At 39.4% G+C, this 24,582-nt stretch overlaps 1 protein-coding gene across 1 annotated transcript in view; it reads right to left on the bottom strand.

Annotated features, from left to right (window-relative positions):
* Nucleotides 1-24,241, bottom strand: part of GRXCR1 (glutaredoxin and cysteine rich domain containing 1) — a 135,208-nt gene extending 110,967 nt beyond the window's left edge. Inside the window, exon 1 of the mRNA XM_018049942.1 lies at nucleotides 23,840-24,241. Coding sequence (XP_017905431.1) covers nucleotides 23,840-24,241 — 402 coding nt within the window. The remainder of the gene's footprint in view (nucleotides 1-23,839) is intronic.

Here is a 24,582-nt window from a genome sequence, read left to right as displayed (position 1 = left end):
GCAGCATTGTGTTGTATTATTCAGTCCCTAAGTTGTGTCCAACTCTTTGTGACCCCATGAAGTGCAGTGAACACCAGGCTTCCCTGTCCTTCACTATTTCTCGGAGTTTGCTAAAACTCAAGTCCATTGAGTCAGAGATGCCATCCAACCATCTCATCCTCTGTTGCCGCCTTATCCTTTTATATTCATCTTTTTTTTAAAACTAAACAGCAATGTACTCATTATGTAATTTTATTAGATGAATAGATGAGTATGAAACAAAGAGGTAAAAGTAGTTTTATGCTGGTAGAATTATTCGATGATTCTTGTTTCTTCCCTATACTTTTTATATTCTTCATGAATTTCTAATAGTGAGAATATATTTTACAATCGTATTAATATAAATATATATGGATATATTCACAATAAAAGCGAAAGCATATCTGGCTAGTTTTCCTTACAGTTTTCATTTACGAGGTCCATCTACCTTATTTTTCTTCCTATTCAGTAAAATAAGCTTTAAAAGGTAGCAATTACCTTTCATATAGTACAGGGGTTATTACCTGGGGCACTGATTTTCTCCTAGACAGAGTAGTTTGAGCTGTCCAATCTCTTCTGAACATAGTTCCCGAATTTTGGAGAGTTTCCCCCTAATCCCCAAGACATAGCCAGAAGTCACTGTCCTAGGCCCTCTTGTTGCTGACATCATACACATAATGGGTGTTGCCAATCAGATGCATCACATGAGTCTTCAGCTGGCAAGCTAATGTTATAAGGATGCCGAGATGAACGGCATTTATCCCAGGTGAATACAACCACAGCGGCTCAATGGTCATCTTTCCCAGCATCAGGGTCTTTTCCAGTAAGTCAGTTCTTTGTATCAGGTGGCCAAAGCCTAGGAACTTCAGCTTCAGCATCAATCCTTTCAATGAATACTCAGGGTTGATTTCCTTTAGGAACAATTGGTTTGATCTCCTTAATGTCCCAGGGACTCTCAAGAGTCTTCTCCAGCACTACAATTCAAAAGTATCAATTCTTCAGCGCTCATGGCAACCCACTCCAGTATTCTTGCCTGGAGAATTCCGTGGGCAGAGAAGCCTGGCAGGCTACAGTCCATGGGGTCACAATGAGTTGGACTTGACTGAACAATTAACACACAACCTTCTGTATGGTCCAACTCTCACATCTGTACATGACTACTGGGAAAACCATAGCTTTGACTAGATGGACCTTTGTCATCAAAGTGCGCTATGTTTTTTAATACACTATCTAGGTCTATAAAAGCTTTCCCTCCAAGAAGCAAGGGTCTGTTAATTTCATGGTTGCAATCCATCTGAAGTGATTTTGGAGCCCCCCAAAATAAAGTCTATCACTATTTCCACTGTTTCTCTATCTGTTTGCCATGAAGTGATGAGAACAGATGCCATGATATTAGTTTTCTGAATATTAAGTTTTAAGCTAACTTCTTCACCCTCCTCTTTCACTATTATCAAGAGGCTCTTTGGTTCTTCTTCACTTTCTGCCATAAGGGTGATATAATCTACATGTCTGAGGTTATTGATATTTCTCCTGGCAATCTTGATTGCAGCTGGTGTTTCATCCAGTCCAGCATTTCTCATTATGCACTCTGCATATAAGTTAAATAAGCAGGGTGACAACATACAACCTTGACATACTCCTTTCCCAATTTGGAACCAGTCTATTGTTCCATGACCAGTTCTGTTTCTTCTTGACATGCATACAGATTTCTCAGGAGGCAGGTAAGGTGCTCTGGTATTCCCATCTCTTTCAGAATTTTCCATGGTTTGTTGTGATCCACACAGTCAAAGGTTTTGGCATAGTCAATAAAGCGGAAGTGGATGTTTTTTCTGGAATTTTCTCCCTTTTTCAATGATCCAACAGATGTTGGAAATTTGATCTCTGGTTCCTCTGCCTTTTCTAAATTCAACTTGAATATCTGAAAGTTCACAGTTCACGTCCTGTTGAAGCCTGGCTTGGAGAATTCTGAGCATTACTTTGCTAGCGTGTGAAATTAGTGCAATAGTCGTAGTTTGTGTATTCTTTGGCATTGCCTTTCTTTGGGATTGGAATGAAAACTGATCTTTTCTAGTCCTGTGGCCACTGCTGAGTTTCCTAAATTTGCTGACATATTGAGTTCAGCATTTTCACAACATCATTTTAGGACTTGAAATAGCTCAACTGGAATTCCATCACTTCCACTAGCTTTGTTCATAGTGATGCTTCCTAAGGCCCACTTGACTTTGGATTCCAGGATGTCTGGCTCTAGGTGAGTGATCACACCATCATTGATTATCTGGGTCATGAAGATCTTTTTTGTATTCACATGAAGTACACTGCATTAAATAAACAGGGTGACAATGTACAGCCTTGATGTACTCCTTTCCCAATTTTGAACGAGACTGAAGCAACTTAGCAGCAGCAGTTGTTCCATATCTGATTCTAAATGTTGCTTTTTGACCTACATACAGGTTTCACAGGAGGCAGGTAAGGCGGTTTGGTATTCCCAGCTCTTTAAGAATTCTACACAGGCAAAGGCTTTTGCATAGTCAATGCGGCAGAAATAGACGTTTTTCTGCAATTCCCTCGCTCTCTCTATGATCCAACGGATGTTGGCAATTTGATCTCTGGTTCCACTGCCTTTTCTTTTTTTTATAAATTTATTCATTTTAATTGGAGGTTAATTACTTTACAATATTGTATTGGTTTTGCCATACATCAACATGAATCCACCACAGGTATACACATGTTCCCCATCCTGAACCCCCCTCCCTCCTCCCTCCCCGTACCATCCCTCTGGGTCATCCCAGTGCACCAGCCCCAATCATCCTGTATCATGCATCGAACCTGGACTGGTAATTCATTTCATATATGATATTATACATATTTCAATGCCATTCTCCCAAATCATCCCACCCTCGTCCTCTCCCACACAGTCCAAAAGACTGTTCTATACATCTGTGTCTCTTTTGCTATCTCGCATACAGGGTTATCGTTACCATCTTTCTAAATTCCATACATATGTGTTAGTATACTGTATTGGTGTTTTTCTTTCTGGCTTACTTCACTCTGTATAATAGGCTCCAGTTTCATCCACCTCCTTAGAACTGATTTAAATGTATTCTTTTTAATGGCTGAGTAATACTCCATTGTGTATAGGTACCACAGCTTTCTTATCCATTCATCTACTGATGGACATCTAGGTTGCTTCCATGGCCTGGCTAAATTCAGCTAGAACATCTGAAAGTCCTAGGTTCACGTACTATTGAAGCCTAGCTGGAAGGATTTTGATCACTACCTTGCTAGCGTGAGAAATTAGTACAATTATGCGGTAGTTCCCTGGTGGCTCAGACGGTAAAGCGTCTGTCTACAATGCGGAAGACCTGGGTTCAATCCCTGGATTGGGAAGATCCCCTGGAGAAGAAAATGGCAAGCCACTCCAGGACTATTGCCTGGAAAATCCCATGGATGGAGGAGCCTGGTAGGCTACAGTCCATGGGGTTGCAGAGTCGGACAAGACTGAGCGACTTCACTATATAGTCACTATGCGGTAGTTTAAACATTCTTTGGCATTGCCCTTTTCTGGGATTGAAATGAAAAATTGACCTTTACTGGTCCTGTAGCCACTGCTGAGTTTCCTAAATTTGCTGACATATTGAGTGCAGCACTTTAATGGCATCATCTTTTAGGATTTGAAATAGCTCAGCTGGAATCCCATCACTTCCACTAGCTTTGTTCTCAGTATTGCTTCCTAAGGTCCACTTGAATTCACACTCCAGGATGTCTGAGTCTAGGTGAGTGACCACACCATCGTGGTTATCTGGGTCATTAATACCTTTTCATATCCTGTGATTTCATATGCTATGATTCTTGCCACCTCTTCTTAATCTCTTCTGCTTCTGTTAGGCCCTTACCAATTCCATCCTTTATTGTGCCCATCTTTGCATGAAATGTTCCCTTGGTATCTACAATTTTCTTGAAGATTTCTCTAGTCTTTCCCATTCTGCTGTTTTCCTCTGTTTTGTTGCATTGTTCACTTAAGAAGGTTTTCTTATCTCTCCTTGCTATTCTCTGTAACTCTAGATTCATTTGGATATATCTTTCCCTTTCTCCTTTGCCTTTTGCTTCTCTTCTTCTCTCAGTTATTTGTAAGGCCTCCTCAGACAAATGTTTTGCATTCTTGCATTTCTTTTTCTTTGGTATGGTTTTGGTCACCACCTCCTGTACAATGTTACAAATCTCCACCCATAGTTTTTCAGGCAGACGGTTCTCCAGATCCAATCCGTTGAATCCATTTGTCACTTCTGCTGTATAATCATAAGGATTTGATTTAGGTCACACATGAATGGTCTAGAGATTTTCCCTATTCAGTTTAAGTTTGAATTTTGTAAGAAGTTCATGATCTGATACATAATCAGCTTCAGGTCTTATTTTTGCCGACTGTATAGAGCTTCTCCATCTTCAGTTGCCTATACATATGTATAAATACATATATAGGTGTCTGTGTATATATATTATATATATGTGTGTATAAGTATATACATATATATCTATGTATATCAGAGACCTATTTGGATACTTACCTCACTGCTTTCAAAATATATCAATGTTTTAACTTATTTGGAATGGACTTAGATTAGATTTTCTTTTTAGGTAAAAGCAAGGCATCACAAAATCAAAATGCACCCATTCTTTTAGTCCTCAAGTACCTAAAGAACATTTATTATACAGTCAAATACTGTATTAGGTACTCAGGATATGGAAATTTTAAATACAGTCCCTTATAAACCTATGTGGAAGGCTGGGTAGTAAACAAATTTGGGTGTTAGAGTTAGTGTTGTAATAAGAGCTATAATAAGGATATTTCAAGAACTACAGAAGCATTTAGCACTAACTAGGGGGAACCATGGAAGCTTCCAGGAAAAAGTCACATCTGGTGTTAGCTGAAAAGATTGTGTTAACTAAGAGAAAAAAGAGGCAGCATTTCAAGAAAAGAAATGAGTATACAACAACAACAAAAAAAGAATCAGGTTCTATTAAACGAAAAGGTCTGACTAGGATACCTGTATTGGTGTGCACAGGCTGTAAGGAGACCATGTGCAGGGATGAGGCAGGAAGAGTAAAAAGGAAACTCGCGGAAAGCTTTACAGGTCTTGTGTGTCGGCAGACTTTTGTGTTCCACCCCACAATCATGGCTTCAGGAAACAGTTCCATATGAGTGTTAAGTCATTTTGCACTGACAGAAACTCACTGCAAGTTTGTGTCACACATCTTTGGCTTTCTGCCCCAGGTTTTCTCCAACTCCTCAGTGAGAGGCACTGGAGGAAGACCACCCAGCTCTTAGGTATTACAGCACAGAAATGTGTGCATGGATGGGGTGGGGAACATGTAAACCTCTTGGGGCAACCCTCACCAAAGGGGAAAAGTTCATAAATGCTTACCTTTATGGCTGGTGTGGACTCTGAAAGGTGTTAGAGACAATCCCAAGAAGGCCCCAGTGGGAACCAGGATGGAAGGAATCCTAGTCTCCCATGACAGTGATTAAGACATCTCCATATCGGCTTTATCCCCTACATTCCTCAATCTCTCCCTTCTGCCCTGAGATTACTCCCCAAAAACTACCCACACACGGACCCTTATTTTACACTCTGATTTTGAGAGGAACTCAGGCTCATATCCCAGGCTGAGAAGTTTTATACGTAAATGCTACAGAAAACAATTTGCTTACTTTTAGCAAGGGAGTAACATGATTAGATTTTTAGTTCCATGAGGAAATGATCAGCCAAAGGTAAGCCTGGGGGCTGGAAAACAAAATAGGAAGCGTTTCTTCATGTCTATTGCAATAGAAACTTACTAAGCAATCCCCAGAAGTAAATAGGCTTTTTAATGAGAAAATAACACTAATGACCTTTAAAAATGGCTAACCAGATGGCACTTTCTGATTGCATTTTAGGAAAAGGAAAATGCACTAGCTCTGGTTCCAGGAAAAATGACTAATTAGTTAGAGTTTGGATTTTGGGGTTCTCTTGCTGTTCACGTTATCCTATCTTGCGATTCTTTTTAAAAAGCATTTAGTAGCCATGATCTCCTGGTATACTACTTCCAGGGGAGGGAAAAAAGCACTAATTTGTAGTATTTGCTGATCTCTGTGCTAGGAACATTTCCACCATGGCCAGTTTCTAACAGCAAACATTTTGACAACCAATTTGCAGATTTTATGAATACATAACCATCTTCCCACCACATCACTGCCATTTTCCACAGGAAAGACTCAGGCTACTCAGAATTCTCACAACCAACTTCCTTTCGATCATTTGGAACTGCTTTCCAATGCAGTGCTATAGTGAGAGACCCCAGTATCCTGAATTTTGATCCCTTCCTCACTCAGCATCATTCCTCCACTGTCTCCAGATATCATCATATGTTTCCAGGGTGTAGTGGATGCTGTGGGGTCTATCCTTGACTCTCCCTTCCCTTCACCATTCTGGTACTCTATCTCTATTGTCATGAGTGGTGGCTGCAAACTGTTCTCAGCTTCCTCTCCCTTTAGACAGAGAATTACTCCCTTCGTCTAGGAGACTTGGGTGGGAGGGCAATTATGGACATTACCCAGAACCACATACTGGCCCACCAGTATTAACAGCTCATCTAAGACATGATGGGCAAAAAATACTAAGTGCCTGACTGTAAGACACATATGCTCCAGAATGTGGGAGAAAATCCCAATAAAGATCCAAGAATTTGCAACTCCTGATGAATTATTTAGGAGTCTGGTGGTCTGGGGCATGCTGGAACTTCCCCTCAAATGGAAAGGATGAGTTGTATTTTGCACCTTTTCTATTTTGGCCACTCCACACGGCATGTAGGATCTTAGTTCTCCAACCAGGGGTCCACCATGCTCCCCCTGCACTAGAAGCACAGTCTTAACCACTGGACGGCCAGGGAAATCCCTGTACCCTCTATCTCTAGGTAAAAAATGCAGTGGATGAAACTGGAGCCAATTATACAGAGTGAAGTAAGCTAGAAAGAAAAACACCAATACAGTATACTAACACATATATATGGAATTCAGAAAGATGGCAATGATGACCCTGTATGCAAGACAGCAAAAAAAGACACAGATGTGTATAGCGGACTTTTGGACTCAGAGGGAGAGGGAGAGGGTGGGATGATTTGGGAGAATGGCATTGAAACATGTATATTATCATGTAAGAATCGAGTCGCCAGTCTATGTCCAATGCAGGATACAGCATGCTTGGGGCTGGTGCACGGGGATGACCCAGAGGCATGTTATGGGGAGGGAGGTGGGAGGGGGGTTCATGTTTGGGAACGCATGTACACCCGTGGTGGATTCATGTCAATGTATGGCAAAACCAATACAGTATTGTAAAGTAAAATAAAGTAAAAAAAAAAAAAAAAAGAGTTAACACTGAAAAAAAAATGCAGTGCTGGATGGGGTTAAAAGACACACATCCATTTGTAACTGTCATAGAAGGTTACCAGTCTTACAGTAAGGCTCACAAAAAGAAGGGCTTTGCAATAGCTACAGGCCAAAGTACAAGTAGCCCTGAAGAGCCCAGCAGATCCCATGTTACTAGAGGTGTCTGAAGTGGACAAGGACACTCTGTCAAATCTCTGGCCAGGAAAGACGTAGCAGCAACCTCTAGGTTCTGTATCAAAACCATGCTGTCTGCAGAAGAAACTACACAGTATTTGAAAAGCAGCTTCTGGCATGGCCAAGCCCCCGGTAGAAACTGAGCATTTACCCTTCCAGACTAATATAATTAGTCTGGATGTATACTACTTTATAGATGTATACTGTCAAAACCACAAAGTCATTTAAGATCGAGTAGGTCTAGCAACAATTCATCAGAAAATGAAATAAGATCAGGCTCAAGCAGGTTCAGAAGGCTCAAGCAAGCTACTTGAATAGGAAGGAACACTGGCCCTACCATATACCACATCATGCAGAACTGGATAGAGCTATAGAATAGCAGCCTGAAAGCATAGATGATGCATCCGCTTGGTGATGACACCTTATGGGAAAGGGTATCATTCCCCAGGATGCCAATTACTTCTTAAGCTATATTGCCAATATCTAGAAAGCATGGGTCCAGGAAACAATGGGGAGAAAGAAGAATGATCCCATTCACCATCACTTACAGTGATTGACTTGTGCTTTCTATTCCTACAACTTTCAGTCAGTTGAGTCACTCAGTCGTGTCCGACTCTTTGCAACCCCATGAATCACAGCACGCCAGGCCTCCCTATCCATCACCAACTCCCAGAATTCACTCAGATTCACGTCCATCGAGTCGGTGATGCCATCCAGCCATCTCATCTCTGTCGTCCCCTTCTCCTCCTGCCCCCAATCCCTCCCAGCATCAGAGTCTTTTCCAGTGAGTCAACTCTTTGCATGAGGTGGCCAAAGTACTGGAGTTTCAGCTTTAGCATCATTCCTCCCAAAGAACACCCAGGGCTGATCTCTTTTAGAATGGACTGGTTGGATCTCCTTGCAGTCCAGGGGACTCTAAAGAGTCTTCTCCAACACCACAGTTCAAAAGCATCAATTCTTCGGCACTCAGCCTTCTTCACAGTCCAACTCTCACATCCGTACATGACCACTGGAAAAACCATAGCCTTGACTAGACAGACCTTTGTTGGCAAAGTAATGTCTCTGCTTTTCAATATGCTATCTAGGTTGGTCATAACTTTCCTTCCAAGGAGGAAGCGTCTTTTAATTTCATGGCTGTAGTCACCATCTGCAGTGATTTTGGACCCCCCCAAAATAAAGTGTGACACTGTTTCCACTGTTTCCCCATCTATTTCCCATGAAGTAATGGGACCAGATGCCATGATCTTCGTTTTCTGAATGTTGAGCTTTAAGCCAACTTTTTCACTCTCCTCTTTCATTTTATCAGGAGGCTTTTTAGTTCCTCTTCACTTTCTGCCATAAGGGTGGTGTCATCTGCATATCTGAGGTTATTGATATTTCTCCTGGCAATCTTGATTCCAGCTGGTGTTTCTTCCAGTCCAGCATTCCTCATGATGTACCCTGCATATAAGTTAAATAAGCAGGGTGACAATATACAGCTTTGACGTTCTCCTTTTCCTATTTGGAACCAGTCTGTTGTTCCATGTCCAGTTCTAAATGTTGCTTCCTGACCTGCATATAGATTTCTCAAGAGACAGGTCAGGTGGTCTGGTATTCCCATCTCTCTCAGAATTTTCCACAGTTTATTGTGATCCACACAGTCAAAGGCTTTGGCATAGTCAATAAAGCAAAAAATAGATGTTTTTCTGGAACTCTCTTGCTTTTTCCATGATCCAGCGGATGTTGGCAATTTGATCTTGGTTCCTCTGCCTTTTCTAAAACCAGCTTGAACCCCATGGAAGTTCACGGTTCACGTATTGCTGAAGCCTGGCTTGGACAATTTTGAGCATTACTTTACTAGTGTGTGAGATGAGTGCAATTGTGTGGTAGTTTGAGCATTCCTTGGCATTGCCTTTCTTTGGGATTGGAATGAAAACTGGCCTTTTCCAGTACGGTGGCCCCTGCTGAGTTTTCCAAATTTGCTGGCATATTGAGTGCAGCACTTTCACAGCATCATCTTTCAAGATTTGAAATAACTCAACTGGAATTTCATCACCTCCACTAGCTTTGTTCATAGTGATGCTTTCTAAGGCCCACTTGACTTCACATTCCAGAATGTCTGGCTCTAGATGAGTGATCACACCATTGTGATTACCCGGGTCATGAAGATCTTTTTTGTACAGTTCTATGTATTCTTGCCACCTCTTCTTAATATCTTCTGCTTCTGTTAGGTCCAGACCATTTCTGTCCTTTATTGAGCCCATCTTTGCATGAAATGTTCCCTTGGTATCTCTAATTTTCTTGAAGAGATCTCTAGTCTTTCCCATTCTGTTGTTTTCCTCTATTTCTTTGCATTGATTGCTGAAGAAGGCTTTCTTATCTCTTCTTGCTATTCTTTGGAACTCTGCATTCACATGCTTATATCTTTCTTTTTCTCCTTTGCTTTTCGCTTCTCTTATTTTCACAGCTATTTGTAAGGCCTCCCCAGACAGCCTACAACTTTAGCTATCATTAAAACCTTGGTCCCAAAAGGGGATACTTCTACTAAACAGCATAGGACAGGGCCCATTAAACTTAAAGCTACAGCTGACATGTCGTTACCTTGGGCTCATTATAACAGTAATCCAGCTGTCATAAAAAAGGAGCTATCACACTGGATGGGGTAATTGACCCTGACTGTCAAAGGGATAAACTGTTGCTATATATTAGGGACAGATAAAAATCAGTTTGGTGCTCAGGTGCCACTCATGGTACTTACTTGGTTTTAAATGTAAATGGGCAAGTACAGCAATCACCAGAGGCTCAGAATCCCCTGGGACTGAGAATACAGGTACTCAACCATGCCAGCTATGGTTGTGCTAGTTAAGAGGAGGTGGTCTATAGTGGAAAGTAAGAGAGGGATAAAACAAAAATCACTCTAAGACTAGCTACAGAGTGGGGGTTATAATTTATCCCACTAGCTCCCCACTAACTGGGGCATGGCTGTGCCTGGGTGGAATAAATTCCATGGGAGAAGCAAATAAGTCTGAACAGTGCAAGAAGTGGACTGTAGTGGATGCTCCAGGTTTGCCCCTAAATGCTGGGTCAGCCACCACCACCACCCCCAGCCACTGTGAATATTGCCTGCTAAAAGCTCACAGCTTCCCCTTTCTCTGGATCAATGTTTCAGCAGAATGGATGATGCCTTTTTACTACAGACATTTATATACACACATAGACAGCCAACAGCCAATGACAGACAACACAGGCATGACAAACCCCAGCCCCTTCCTAAAAACGAGGACAAATCCATGTTATAATTTGTATTCCAAGCATTCAGGCTGAAGCTAGTCTCTAGACAAGATTGCTTCTTTGCTTAGCTTTCTTGCCACCCTAAACTGTTCCCTCCATCCCTTTTCTTCCGAGAGTGTTCCCTCAATAAATCACTTGTCTGAAGAATCCAATCGCAGGTTCTCCTTCAAGGGAACTTCAAATGAAGACAAAGAAGATCTCTGGAGTCAGAAAAATAATGGAAAAATTTCAGATGGCAGATCAAAATAAAGGTCAAAATATTTGGGGACAAATGTTTTTTCATTGCTTTTTCATCAAATTGGGATGTTGTCAGCTTATATCATGTAAAATAAATTAATATCTGACTTCCAAATTTGCTATAAGGATTGAAGAAACAGTATTAGAAAAAAGATGTGTGTGTGTGTGTGTGTGTGTGTGTACACATGCTCAGTCATTTCCCCCTGGACTTTGCAACCCCCTGGACTGTAGCCTGCTAGGCTCCTCTGTCCATGGAATTCTCTGGGCAAGACTACTGGAGTGGGTTGTTATTTCCTACTCCAGGGGCTCTTCCCCACCCAGGGATTGAACCCATGTCTCTTGAGTCTCCTGCATTGGCAGGCAGATTCTTTACCACTGCTCCACCTGGGAAGCCCATAAGGAAGGTACCTAAGTTAATTTCTGTATGTGCAGGCATTCAAAAAAAGATTGCTCTCATTATTAATACCAATAGAATTTGCTTAAATAATTTTTTTAAAGCTTGTTTGTGACTAGTGGAATCTGGAAAGCAGCAGCAGCAAGCTAAGAGGCTTGCTGAGAGAGGTCTGCCCTGCTCTGCGTGCAGAGAGCTGCTCTCTCTTTGTTCTCCTCAAATGGGAAGTGAGTCTCTCTCCTTGCCTATTGAGCCCTGAGGGGATGCTTCCAAGGCAGGCGTGGAGGAGGAAGCTGTGGGAAGCTTCCCTGTGACTCAGTAGTGTGTGTTTTGTATTTTATTTTGTTTCTGATTTAATGAAGGCAAGCAGGAGGGAAAAAATAAAGCCATATGCACTGTATAGAAGTTCATTTCTGTTTCAGGTGGCTCAGCTTAGGTCAAGTGTGGCTGACGTGCACCTTTTAAAAACTACACAATCAGGCCCTACTCTAGATATAATAGATAAGTAATATACTTAGATGTTTATGGCTATGAGTTAATAATAAGTTGTTTAGCATCCCCTCATGTCATTTGATGTTCGATGGCATCACTGATGCAATGGACATAAACTTGGGCAAACTTTGGGGGTGGTGAGGGAAAGAGAGGCCTGGCTTGTGCAGTCCATGGGGTCGCAAAGAGTTGGACATGACTGGACGAACAACAACATGTCATTTGCGGTTTCTGAAGTTCTAGTATTAGAATAATGAAAGCCATCTGGTAGAAAGGTTCAAAAAACTTTTTTAAAAGGTAAAAAGCAACAAGAAAAAGGTCTAGGCCTGAGAAAACAGGTATGGCAGCCGTAAATCAAAAGGAATGGATACTGAAAAAATATTAAGAAATGAACTTGAAAAGACAGGAAAAAACAAGGACAGGTAAAAACAACGCACACAGATTATACTGTAAGATCACTATTAAAATGCTTCTGTATGATCCAATGTGAGTCAAATTGTATAAAGTCTTAATTAAAAAAATTAAGTCATATCACAGTTCTGGGTGGAATCAGATGGCTGGGTGGCATCACTGATTCAATGGATACAGGCTTGGGCAAACTCCAAGAGATGGTGAGGGACAGAGAGGCCTGCCATGCTCCAGTTCATGGGGTCATAAAGAGTCCAGCACTACTGACAGACTGAAAAACAACAATCAGAGTTCTTGGGTAATGGTGTGGCAGGCACGGTTGCTTGCTTACCCAACAGCTGTTTCAAACTCCAGGCTCCATGCTGTCCTCTGCCACAGAGGCAAAGCCATGACTCATATTCCCAGGCTCCTATTATAGCAAGCAGTAGCCATAAAACTCTATTCTGGACATTAACTGAAAGAGAATGCTTCTGAGAAATTTCTAGAATTCTCTTTTCTTTTCTGATAGAAGAGGCGAACCTACGAAGGAGCTCTCTTTTGCCGCCGCTCCCTTTCTGTTTTTGACTCTGGTCTGGCAGCCATCTTGGATCCACGAGGAATTTCACAAATAAGCCAAGGATGACAGAGCAGAAAACAGGAACTAAGTTGTTTACCCCCTTATCAAGCCACCAAACAACCTCAGCAACAGCCTTTTCTGAACATCTCCTGAACTGATAAAAATGAATGCCTGTATTTTAAGCCATGTCTAGTAGTCTACTCTGTAGTTTATAGCCAAATACATCCCATATAAACACAAATAATCCCTTGGATTAGGGTTGAAAGGTATAAACAGTCAATCCAGGCTATTACTAAAGAAGAGATGGGAGTTATCTCTACCCAGAAGGAGTAAGCCAGGCTTTCAGGATGACAGGCGTTGTGGAGGAATGCTCAGACACAAGGCACGTGGGTGGCTGGCTGAGCTCACAGGTACAGAGCCAAACAGACACACATGTGGCCTAGCAGCCTCAGGAGGTTAAAAAGAAAATAGAAGACAAAGGTCCACGCAGAGGCCAGAGCCAAGACCGGATCTGGAACGGAGGAACTGGCCTCGGGAAAACAGGTTTGTGTAGCAGAGGCTAAGCCAAGTCCAGGGCCAGCAGCTGAGTTTTTTCCCAAAGAGAAGTGAGTGCAGCCAGCAAAGCCTGCTGTACCATGAAGTCTTTTCAGGAAGTCCCACGCAAGCCCTAGTTTTAAAAGATGTTATGTGAGGAGAAGAGCATCTCTAAAGACTTACAGAGTTGGGTCAGAATTCCCGCCTCTGTCTGTTTGTAAACACTACGGTACTCACCATGTTTGACAGGAACTATGAGTTTATCTTCCTCATGAGAAGGAATTTAGCTCCTTTGAGGATAGAAGTCATGCTTTGTTCATCACTCTGCCCTCATTGCCTAGCAGAGTACTTAGTTAGCAATGATTGATTCAGTTTGTTTGAGGGATGAATAACAGAAATAACAGTTTTATTCACCATGTACAATGTGCCAGGCATTGTGTAAAATGCTACATACTCAGTAGTTCATTCATTTCATGGGAAATAGTTACTATCATTATCCCCACTTAACCGATGAGGAACCTGGGGTTTACAAAAGTTAAGTAAATTTCCCTAGGATACTCACCTCGGAGTTTCAGACTCTGATTCAGAAACCAAGCCATCTCCCTCCAGAGAAAACTCTTACCCATTAACGGAGGGAAAGAGAGCACAAAAAGCATTTAAGACGCTACCAGAGAATTAGGACATTTGTTCCTTCTTTCTCTCAGAAAGGAAACTGGGGCTTTGTTTCTTAGACACACTTGGTTCTTTCCTTACTCTTGGGAATAATTGATAGCGCTATTTTTAAGAGCCCAGACATAAAATGAAGGCATACAAGATGGCAAACCCAAACGTGCAAACACACTTCAAGCCTCTCATGTGCTACATCAATAGATTTCATTGTCCAATAAGAGTCACATGTCCAAGACTACAGTCAAAGTTTGTAGAAGCGCACTCCTGTCTTCAGGTAGCCATGGCAAAACTATGTCAGTGTACCACAGGGAAAAGGGAGAAAAAACAGCCAGTAATTTAATCTACCACAAAACCTTCGTTTTCTCATAGATAAAATAAGCTTACTACACCTACCAGTTGTGGTATATAGACTAACAGCCACTCCAAAGGGGCCACACCCTAGTCCCCACAACCTGCGAATACCTTATCTTAAATGGCAAAAGAGATTTTGCAGAAGAGATTGTGTTAAGGATCTTAAAGTAGAAGGTTTGGCCTGGATTATACAGGAAGGCTCAGTGTAATCATAAATGTCTTTATTAAAGAAGAAAGGAGGTAGAAGAACTAGAAGAAGAGATGTAATAGTGGAAGCTGAGGTCACAGTGATGCAAGATCGTGGCCAAGGAATGCGCAGCCTCCAGAAGCTGTAAAAGGCAGGAACAGAAAGATCACAGTCCAGTTAAAATCTGCACTTTATCCCCATGAGACATTTCAGACCTCTGATCTCTAGAATTGTAAAGTAATAAATTTGTGTTATTCTAAGCCACCAAGTCTGTGGCATGTTGTTTCAACAGCAGTAAGAAACTAATACATTAAGTGAGTCATTATCATTGTCCAGGAAAGTCCTGAATATGGATACTGCAGGCTTTATTTTTCACATACCCAGCATGATTAATCTGGATGCCAAAGGCCCTGTTTTCATTTCATGGGGGAATCGTGAGTCCTGTGTCATTGAAAAGAGGAGTGTTTACTTGGGACAGTTTGGAAGGAGTTCAGCAGAATCTCAGGACATGAGAGGGCATCACTTCCATTAGATGCTCTGCAAGCCATATGCTGGTAGCTGTCAAAGGGAGGTGCTCATGAAATAGCCATGGGGTGACATGTGAGCCTGGCTCTGCAGCAAAGACAGCAAGCAGTCAAGGAGAGCTGCTCTGCCAGCATTGGTTCCTTCCAGAGCCCCCATAAGTAGGGTTGTCCACAGCTTCTCCATGCTGATCCAGTTCTAATCCATGAAGCCCTGAACCCCAATCTCTAGACCCACCAACTTCCTCTAAGGTCAAAGCCCATCACCTCTCTTCCCTTCCTAAGATGACCTTCATTTAGTCTCCACCAGTCTGGGACTCTAACTTTTTTCCACTGACCTGTTAGAGCATAATTCCCCAGTGCCTCCTCTTCTACAACAGACCATCTCTTTCAAATAAATACTTTGGTTTTCACTATTCTTTCCAGCTGTGGACTAGCCAAGCTTTCAGAGTTTTCATATAATAAAGATCTTTAATTTCATAGCATTTCTTATGTAAGAGATACATAATGGAGGAACTTAATTCTTTCATGGCTTAATTTTGTTGTTTAAAGATCAATAAAATAAGGAATTCTTCTCTAATTTGGTCTATTAACTGTGGGGGAGATTACATGAACAAAATGCAAATATTGGGTTGGCCAAAAAGTTCATTTAGGTTATCACATTTTACGAGGAAAAAATTTAACGAAATTTTAGGTCAACCTAATATTTCTTTCCTTCTAATGAAAGGTTCTAAGACATAAACTGTCAGCAGTTAGGTGAGATAATGAATTATTAGAAAAATAAAACTAAGCACATGGATCCAAATTCTTGGTTGAATGGATTTGCGTATGTAAATAAACTGTCCTTAACCAAAAAAAAATTGTATATTTTAGTCTGTGTATTATTTTGAAAACTCATTCCAAGCAATAAGGATTGAGGGATTCATATAATTGTATAGTATGCCAATTTATACACCATTAAATGTTCATATTGCTTTTACACAAAGTCCAAAACACTGGTCTTAGAAGAAAATATCAGAAACTCTGCAAGCATGAATATGCCACTCAGAGGATGTTTGTCTAACCCTACTGTTATACTGCCTTTATAAAGTTTGGAAATATCAGGTGTTAATTCTCTAACTATGCGGTAACCATGGGCTGCCAGTAAGAGTTCCTCAAACCGTTTCAAATCATCCTGTAGAATCTGCAGGTTTTCTCAGTGTGTTGTTCCAAAGTCAGAATTGAAATAGCTTCATGGGGCCTTCAAACAATCAATCTTCAAACAATTACAACCAAGCTCCCACAAATTTCAATTCATGATGATACAAGGATTCTGATAAATATTTAGATATTTATTGCGCTAAAGAGACAAGATTTTAATAAGATTCACAGGACTTGGATAAGTGAGTACTAAAGGGCAGAGTAACTATTTCTGACAATTGGGGACTTATAAGGTCAAAATAAGTATCTTTAATTATATAGATTACCCTTCAGTTCTTATATCTGGTTAAAAATGAAATTAGAAAGAAAGCAAGAGTAGCTGAAGAAAAGAATGTAATATAATGACAGTCTAACAATAAAAAAGACTAAAACTGAGAAAAATATAAGCATTGGCAAATGAAGAATGGGGGCATGCCTATGATAGGTCAATGAGCAAACAGAAGGCGAAAATCCTCTGGAGATGGGATACAATGTCAGTGTTGTATCTGAATTCTCCCAGGAATCACTTTACACAACCATTCATAATGTACTGTTCAATCTTCCATGGAGGCAGAAATTAAGTTTTATTCCTCATCTTATCTAGCATAGTCCCGGCTCCATAACAGATATGCAGTAAATGGCTATTAAATAAAGGATTGAATGAACATTAAAGATAACTCATATCAATTAAAGATAACACATCAATTAGAGAATTGATGGGAGCAAGCTACTAATACTTCACCATGCAAACTCTATTCCTATCCAATATAAGAAATCTCCAAACACAAAGAGAAGGAAATAACCACTAAGAGTATGTCACTAAATTCATTAACTCAAAGAAAGAATATTTATTGAGGTCCTAATTAGAATCACAGTATAAATACTGTTATAAAGAGTACCAAAGGGATGGCACGTGGAAAGTGGTCACAGTACTCTACAGTTTACAACAATTCTTTAATTTTACATAATAATATATCAGTAGCTGGTGACTCAGCAGTAAAGAATCCATTGGAGACACGGATTCAATCCTTGGGTTGGGAAGATCCCACGGAGAAGGAAATGGCAACCCACTCCAGTGTTCTTGCCTCGGAAATCCCATGGACAAAGGAATCCAGCAGGCAAAAGTCCATGGGGTCGGGTCGCAAAAGAATCAGACATGACTTAGTGACTAAACAACAACAGTACCAACTTCTATTTTGGTGCTTTTTTTCCTGCTTCTTTGATGCTGTCGCCTAATTTCTTAATGTAGCTTCCTGCACCATTTGAAATTGTATCAAAAATTCTAGAATTTCTTGCCTACTGATAACTAAGAAGACAATATTTCCATTAGTAGATGCTTGTTTTGATAAACTATTGCATAAGAATTCCCCCAGATAAGTATGATTTTAAATCCCACAATTTAATGTTTCATATACAGAAATGAAGTACAAACTGTAATTAATTGATTAATAATGATACTACCTTGTAGAGTTGCTATGAAGAGCAAATATGCCAATGCACATAAACAATGAGAACAGTACCTGGCATTCAGGAAGTACTTAATCAACCTTTACCATTATTATTGTTTTTCCAGAGAAGTCCAAATAAACCACTGGAACTTAAGAGTCATCAAGAGTATTGCTTCCTTTTTTCTGGAGTATTATTTTATTATCAAAGCTAGATTCAGTGAACCAGAGATGGATAAGAAGTATGTCCAGAAACTTCTGCCAATACAGATAAATAGCTGTATGCTAAGGTCAGTGAGCAAAGCTGAGCAGCTGCTTCCTTGAGTGAACCAAGCCATTCCCCTGCTGTCTTAACTTCTCCAATCTCATGACACTTCAATCAAATGATGTTATAGAATTACAATTTAAAACTGAATAGAAGCTATTTAGCTGCAGAAAAATCTCCCGTAGGTGAAGATTGAAAGTTCAATGGACGATAAATTTAAAAATCTTCTAACCAATTGTTGAAATTTCAAAAGACCAGATTATATCATAACATGATATATTTATTCCTACATATCTTCATATTTGTTATTACAACATTTCAAAAGGCAAAGTGAGGAATTTTTGTATAGAGTGTTATACTTTTAAAAACAAACAAAGCCAAAACAGTGAAAGATAGTTTTCTAGCTTTGGGTCAAATAACTGATTTCTCTGATATCCAGCTATTTAAAAACAGACATCATCATAATAATATCCTCCTTATTTCACAAAAATTTTAGTACAATTAAGCAAAATAATGTTTGTAAAACCCTTTGCAAAATATAATTGTTCTGCATTATTATTTTATTTTATTTGTCTTAAAACATTAGAATGCTCATAAATACAAGCTCACAAGCTAGAGATATGCATATACATACACAGATGGAGGTTACATGTCTAATTTGAGTTCTTTGAAAAGAGCCACCAAATTATAGTGCGTGCTGTAATTACTTTCCTTTTTTGCATCTATTTTTCTCTAATACAGAAATGTCAAATTTGTAGAAAGAGAGGGACCTAAATTTATGGAAATTATTTAGGCAATTCTAACAGAGTATGCTTACAAAGTTTGAAGATAAGATCAAGAAAAGATTACCGTCTGAAATGTAATTTTATAAGAATAAAGTAGAAAACATTAATGACCTTAATTATGTGCATCACTGACCACTGTAAGAGCCTTTGGAAATAATGTTGCTGCTGAGAGACAAGTGTATCTCATACTTAATCATATGAACTGGGTGGAGAGCTTGAGCAATACAGTTGTGTAATTTGTCTTGCATGAGATAACAATGAATAATTTTTTTAAACAAAAAATAAATTTTCTAAAATTTTCAAATAATGAGGAAAAGTATTATCTAGATAGAAATATCCTTACAACAGAATTTCTTAAAGAGAACTAAAAAAGAACACCTACACTGGTAAGATTTCTGGACCTGTTTCTAAATCAACTAGAGATGGATAAATTAGGATACCAATAGGAAACCTGTCTATCAGTATACCTTTATTTATCTCTGACTCAGTAAACACCCTCCTGATGGTCTAACCTGATCAGAGTGAAAAATCGTAGATCAATACATATCTAATTTCCTCATTGAAGTCATAAAGAACACTATGAAATATTTTTCATTAAAATTTCCTTTTACGTCCTGGCCAATAATTCTTGAACTTTACTATATGCAAAGTGAAGTGAAAGTAGCTCAGTTGTGTCTGACTCTGCGAGCCCATGGACTGTAGCCCACAAGGCTCCTCTGTCCATGGAATTCTACAGACAAGAATACTGGAGTGGGTTGCCATGCCCTTCTTCAGGTTACCATATGTAAGAGTAACATAAACAGCTTCTGATACATGCCTATTTCCAGGCCATGACTATATTCTAGGCTTTCAGATTTCCAAATCGGCCCCTCTTAAGCATTACATCCTGTGATCTCTGGGAGAGATAAAAAAGTCAGGCATCTGAAAACTCATAATTTAGACCAGCACCAGGCCCTTGAGTGATTCACCAACAAACCACAATTTACAAGGGCCACTGGATAATCCAGGTGACCTTTTCCCTCTGGGTCCATCATCACCCTTAAAAACCTTGATTCGTACTGCACACCTTCAATAACCCAGAATTCTATAGGGCAATTAATTGACAAATGAAATAAAAATTTTTTCTAATATCCTTTTTATAGACAACTTCCTATTAATTAATAAGTGCTGCTCAGAAGTATAAATGTTTGGAGTAAAAACTATTTCATTGATTATTCTTTGCACAGTTGAAAATTTTGCAAGTCACTTACCAGAGATGGTAATAACATAATGGAAAACTAATAGAGAGAAAGCAAAGTGATTTGCATGGTTTTTCAAAGATGTTATTTATATTTAGGGTTTCCTCTCAAGTTTCAGGTTGAGTGTTTTAAGATTTTATAACTTAATATCTTAAAGGAAGAGCAGGAAGAACAACCTGATCGTTTCTTCCAGCACAGTTCCTTTCCTCAAGATTTGCTGTGCATTGGAAACTTAACCAAATATCCAAGATAGGACTCCTGACTCCTCAGAGTCTCTCCTCCCTGAGAGAAATTGCTACATTACAGTTCCATCTAGTTAAATTTGCTGCTTATTTCTCAAGGGATTTGGAAAATATACAGAGATCCAGGGAAGAGGCACTTCTGGCCCCTATACCGACCTATGAGTGTAATTGAATGGTAACTTCTGCTTTTACCTTCTGGGGCTTCTCTGATACTGCATGTGGGATGCCTATGGACATGACCGACTCAGTCATCCTAAAACATATGCCTAAGACATTTGTCATCGCTTATTGACATACTCATCTCTTAGCAAGCAGCAGTATCCAAGTCAGCTCTCAGGATAATACTGGGGGGATGTCTGTGCTGCTCACACAGACAGTGATGTTAATGGAGCCCCTTGAAATAGTGCAGCAAGCAGCTCTGATATAAGGTAGGAGCTCCTTTAACATTTGTCCTGGAAAGATGGGCGAATATCCCCACAATGATGGTGGCAGTGATAATAATGATGATGAAACTAGTGATAATGGCCACAATTTGTGAATATAACGTGCTGATTCCTATACAGTTATTTAAAAAAAAAAGAATGACCAACTTGGGAAAAAAAAAAACTGGTTGAATATCAAACTTTGAGAGACCTCTGCTAGTAACCATTATTGTCTTCTTAAAGCATGGAGTGAATAGAATGAGGTTACATTATTAGAAAATGACAGTTTTGTTGGATTTTTATCTTAAAAAAAAAAGATGAACAAAATTTTATGCTAGTGCCCATTATTTGTTTTCATACCTTACCCAAGACACCACGTTGTATTTAACTGCGTTGAGCAGCTTCAGCTGCATGCAACAAATTCTGGTAAATTCTCTTTTCATTTTTTACTCTATTACCAATATCTTCAAATTTTCCTTGTTATGGCTTCTTGGATACACCCATCATTTGAAAGTGGTCATTTAATTTTCAAGTACATGGGATTTTGTTTATAAAGTATCTTTAATATTAATTTCTCATTTTGATGCTAATTTTTCATTTAGATGCTTTCTTCTCTACAATTACCCTCTCTCCTTTTTTCAATCTAACTTTTTTGAAGCATTTCATGACTAAGTCAAAGATCTCTCTTGGTAAAGGTCACACTGCACTTGAAAATATGCGGGCTATCTTCAAATATTTTTGATATTGATCTAGCATAATTCCACAATGATAAGAGAACAGACTCTGTATGATTTCAATACCTCTAGACCGTGAAATTTTTGCACCTTGTTTTATGTCCCTGGATATGTTCCAGTGTCTCCAAGTTTACAATCCATGGGAAAGTGAATAGAATTTGTATCATACTGTTGTGTGAAATGGAGAAGGCAATGGCACCCCACTCCAGTACTCTTGCCTGGAAAATCCCATGGACTGAGGAGCCTACCTACAGTCCATGGGGTCAACAAGAGTCAGACACGACTGAGCGACTTCACTTTCACTTTTCACTTTCATGCACTGGAGAAGGAAATGGCAACCGACTCCAGTGTTCTTGCCTGGAGAATCCCGGGGACAGAGGAGCCTGGTGGGCTGCCGTCTAAAGGATGGCACAGAGTTGGACAGGACTGAAGCGACTTAGCAGCAGCAGTAGTTTTGTGAAAACTGTATAAATCTTAATTATCTTGAATTGGTTCATAGTGCTTTTCAGGCCTAATATATCCTTCTACTTCTCTGTGTATTCATTCTATTAATTTTTGAGAGTTTGATATTGAAACTCCAAGTAAAACTCTTAATTTATCTACTTAAAAAATAATTGTAATGTATAGAGGAACTATATGTAACCTTGTTTTGTATTTTCTAAGTCTCCTGTAAATGTGTTACTATACTTTCATAATTTAAAAAAATTAAAATATTTTTAAAAAGATGATGTAATTGAGCAAAAAAATCTAAATAAATATTGTAACCTAATCTAGGACTAAAATTTTGACCTTGGAATTTCCTCTATTTTGTATTTGAGTTTATAGCCTCATTAGGATTAAGCCACAGAGAGGAAAAGCTTTCCTCTTGCAGGCTTTGAAGGTTTAAGGTATTTACTCATAAATGATAGGTTTCTTGGGAGATTTGAACAACAAATTCTAATCCAAGGGCCAAAATTAGTACAGGAGTTTTATAAATAACCCTCCAAATTATAAAGCAGGTGAAGTCATGACAAGCTAAATTAATCACAAGAATGCAAACAGTTATAAACGTAATCATTATAGTGTCTTGTCCTACACTTTAGCAATAACAATTTCTGCACTGGGTGAAACACACAGGGCACTGAGATGAACTCAGCCTAATGAGTAGAACACCACCAAGGATTATTTTCAACCTAGTGAAACATACTCACCAATTTCTGATGTTTGGTTCTCAACCCCCACTCCTAATCTATAAAATCTGTCATAGGTAAATTCTGTATATGAAAAAAAAAACATTTGAGCTGAAAAGCTTTTACCCTTTAGTTTCTTTTCTAAATCCTCATAATGTGACCTTTCCCAATACTTCCTTTAAATCAAAAATAAAAGTCTTTGGTTAAATTCGCCACCACTCCCATGTCCTTATTTAATGTCGAGGCACTGGAATATTCATCATGAGAGATCATTTTATTTAAATATTGAAAATAATATAAAATGGTATTACAATGAAAAAATATTGGCTTGCTACTTTAAAGGTAGTTATTATGAATTCCATTCGTGAAATAAAGATTCCTGTTTTTAACAGAAAATCATTTCACCAATGCTCTCAGGCAATTTCAAAACCTTGTATTAACATAAGATCATTGCCAATGGCCCCAGGATGAATAATGCATTCCTACATTACGGTGCATAATCTATCATATTTTAAAGACTAACTTCTGACTATAAAATCTGGATCCAAACTATACATTTATAGAAGAAAAACTTTTTCAAGTACTGCTCTAGAGTTCTTAAGTCAAATTAATGGAGTAAGGTACCTTAGATGAAATGTGCAATCTCACCAGGAAAGGGAGAAAGTCAAACTAGCCTTTTATCTTCATAACATTCCAACTAAATCCAACTCCACTCAACGTAGCACTCAATCTTTTCTAGTTTAAATGTCTATGCAAGTGATGACAAATGGTAAACTGTGTATTAAGGATGAGTAACCAGAAATTAATGCCTAAACTTTGCTCAAATGCTTTGAACACTATAATCTGTCTTCTTCCCTTCCTTGGCTAAGAAACACGTATTGTTTTAGTCATTATGTATTAGAAGACTACTTAAAAGTTAGGAATTTGGCTTTGAGAAATCAATCTAGTTTGCTAAGCATTTGACCATATTTTAAATTGATGGCTGTTGAGACAATAGCCTAGATGCAGAAGTGACTCATAAAATGTGTAATAGTCATAAATAAGAGAGGCTTGCTTTAAACTGGAGAACAGAGGTGTTGAGACAGTGAGTTAGAAACAAAGATCAGGAAGGAGGGACAAAGTACAAATGACTTACCTGTAATACTTTTGTCAAATTGTTAAATAGAGCTTGTCCAGCACTGACTTTATATTTAACACCTCTGACTGTGCCATTCTTGCTTAAAATGTTGACTCTTCTTGTCCCAAACCCCTTCTCGCTGGCTGCCCTTGCTAACACCAGTAAGTTATCCTGGTCATTCTCCTGTTCATCACCTTCTGATCCTATGTGGCCATTCTGCTGTCCATCAGACTCACTGAGCCCATCTATGCCACAGATACTGGCACATTCAGAATCCAGAGAGCCTGCTGGCCGTCCATCTTCATACACCTCCCTCAGAACTCTCCCACTGTGAGATGATGCTATCCGAAATCGGACTTTCCGTGGTCTGTCAGTTTCTGGCTTCACCTCCCGCTTCAGCATGGTCCCATCCACCCTCATAATAAACAGTTCACATAGTTCTGGATCCCTTGTTACTGCATTAGTCTACCTGCCACATAGCAATATCAGGGCCTAATTCTAGTGGCAGTAGCACTTGCATGAAACTAACATCGCAAGGAAAGAAGATTCCCAGGAACTTACAGTGCATCTCTGCTATTAATAATGAATGTGTGTGTGTGTGTGTGTGTGTGTGTGTGTGTGCGTGTGTGCGCACGCGCTATGGTTACCTTTAAACTAAAACCTGCAAAGTGATCCCAACCTTTAAATATTAAATAGCCATGGTGGACTCTTCAGCAAGACAAGTGCAAGAAAGTAGCAATCAATGAAACAGAAAGTAAGTA

Source organism: Capra hircus, chromosome 6 (genome assembly GCF_001704415.2).
Source record: "Capra hircus breed San Clemente chromosome 6, ASM170441v1, whole genome shotgun sequence".
NCBI lineage: Eukaryota > Metazoa > Chordata > Mammalia > Artiodactyla > Bovidae > Capra > Capra hircus.
This window is presented reverse-complemented; position numbering and strand designations above follow the sequence as displayed.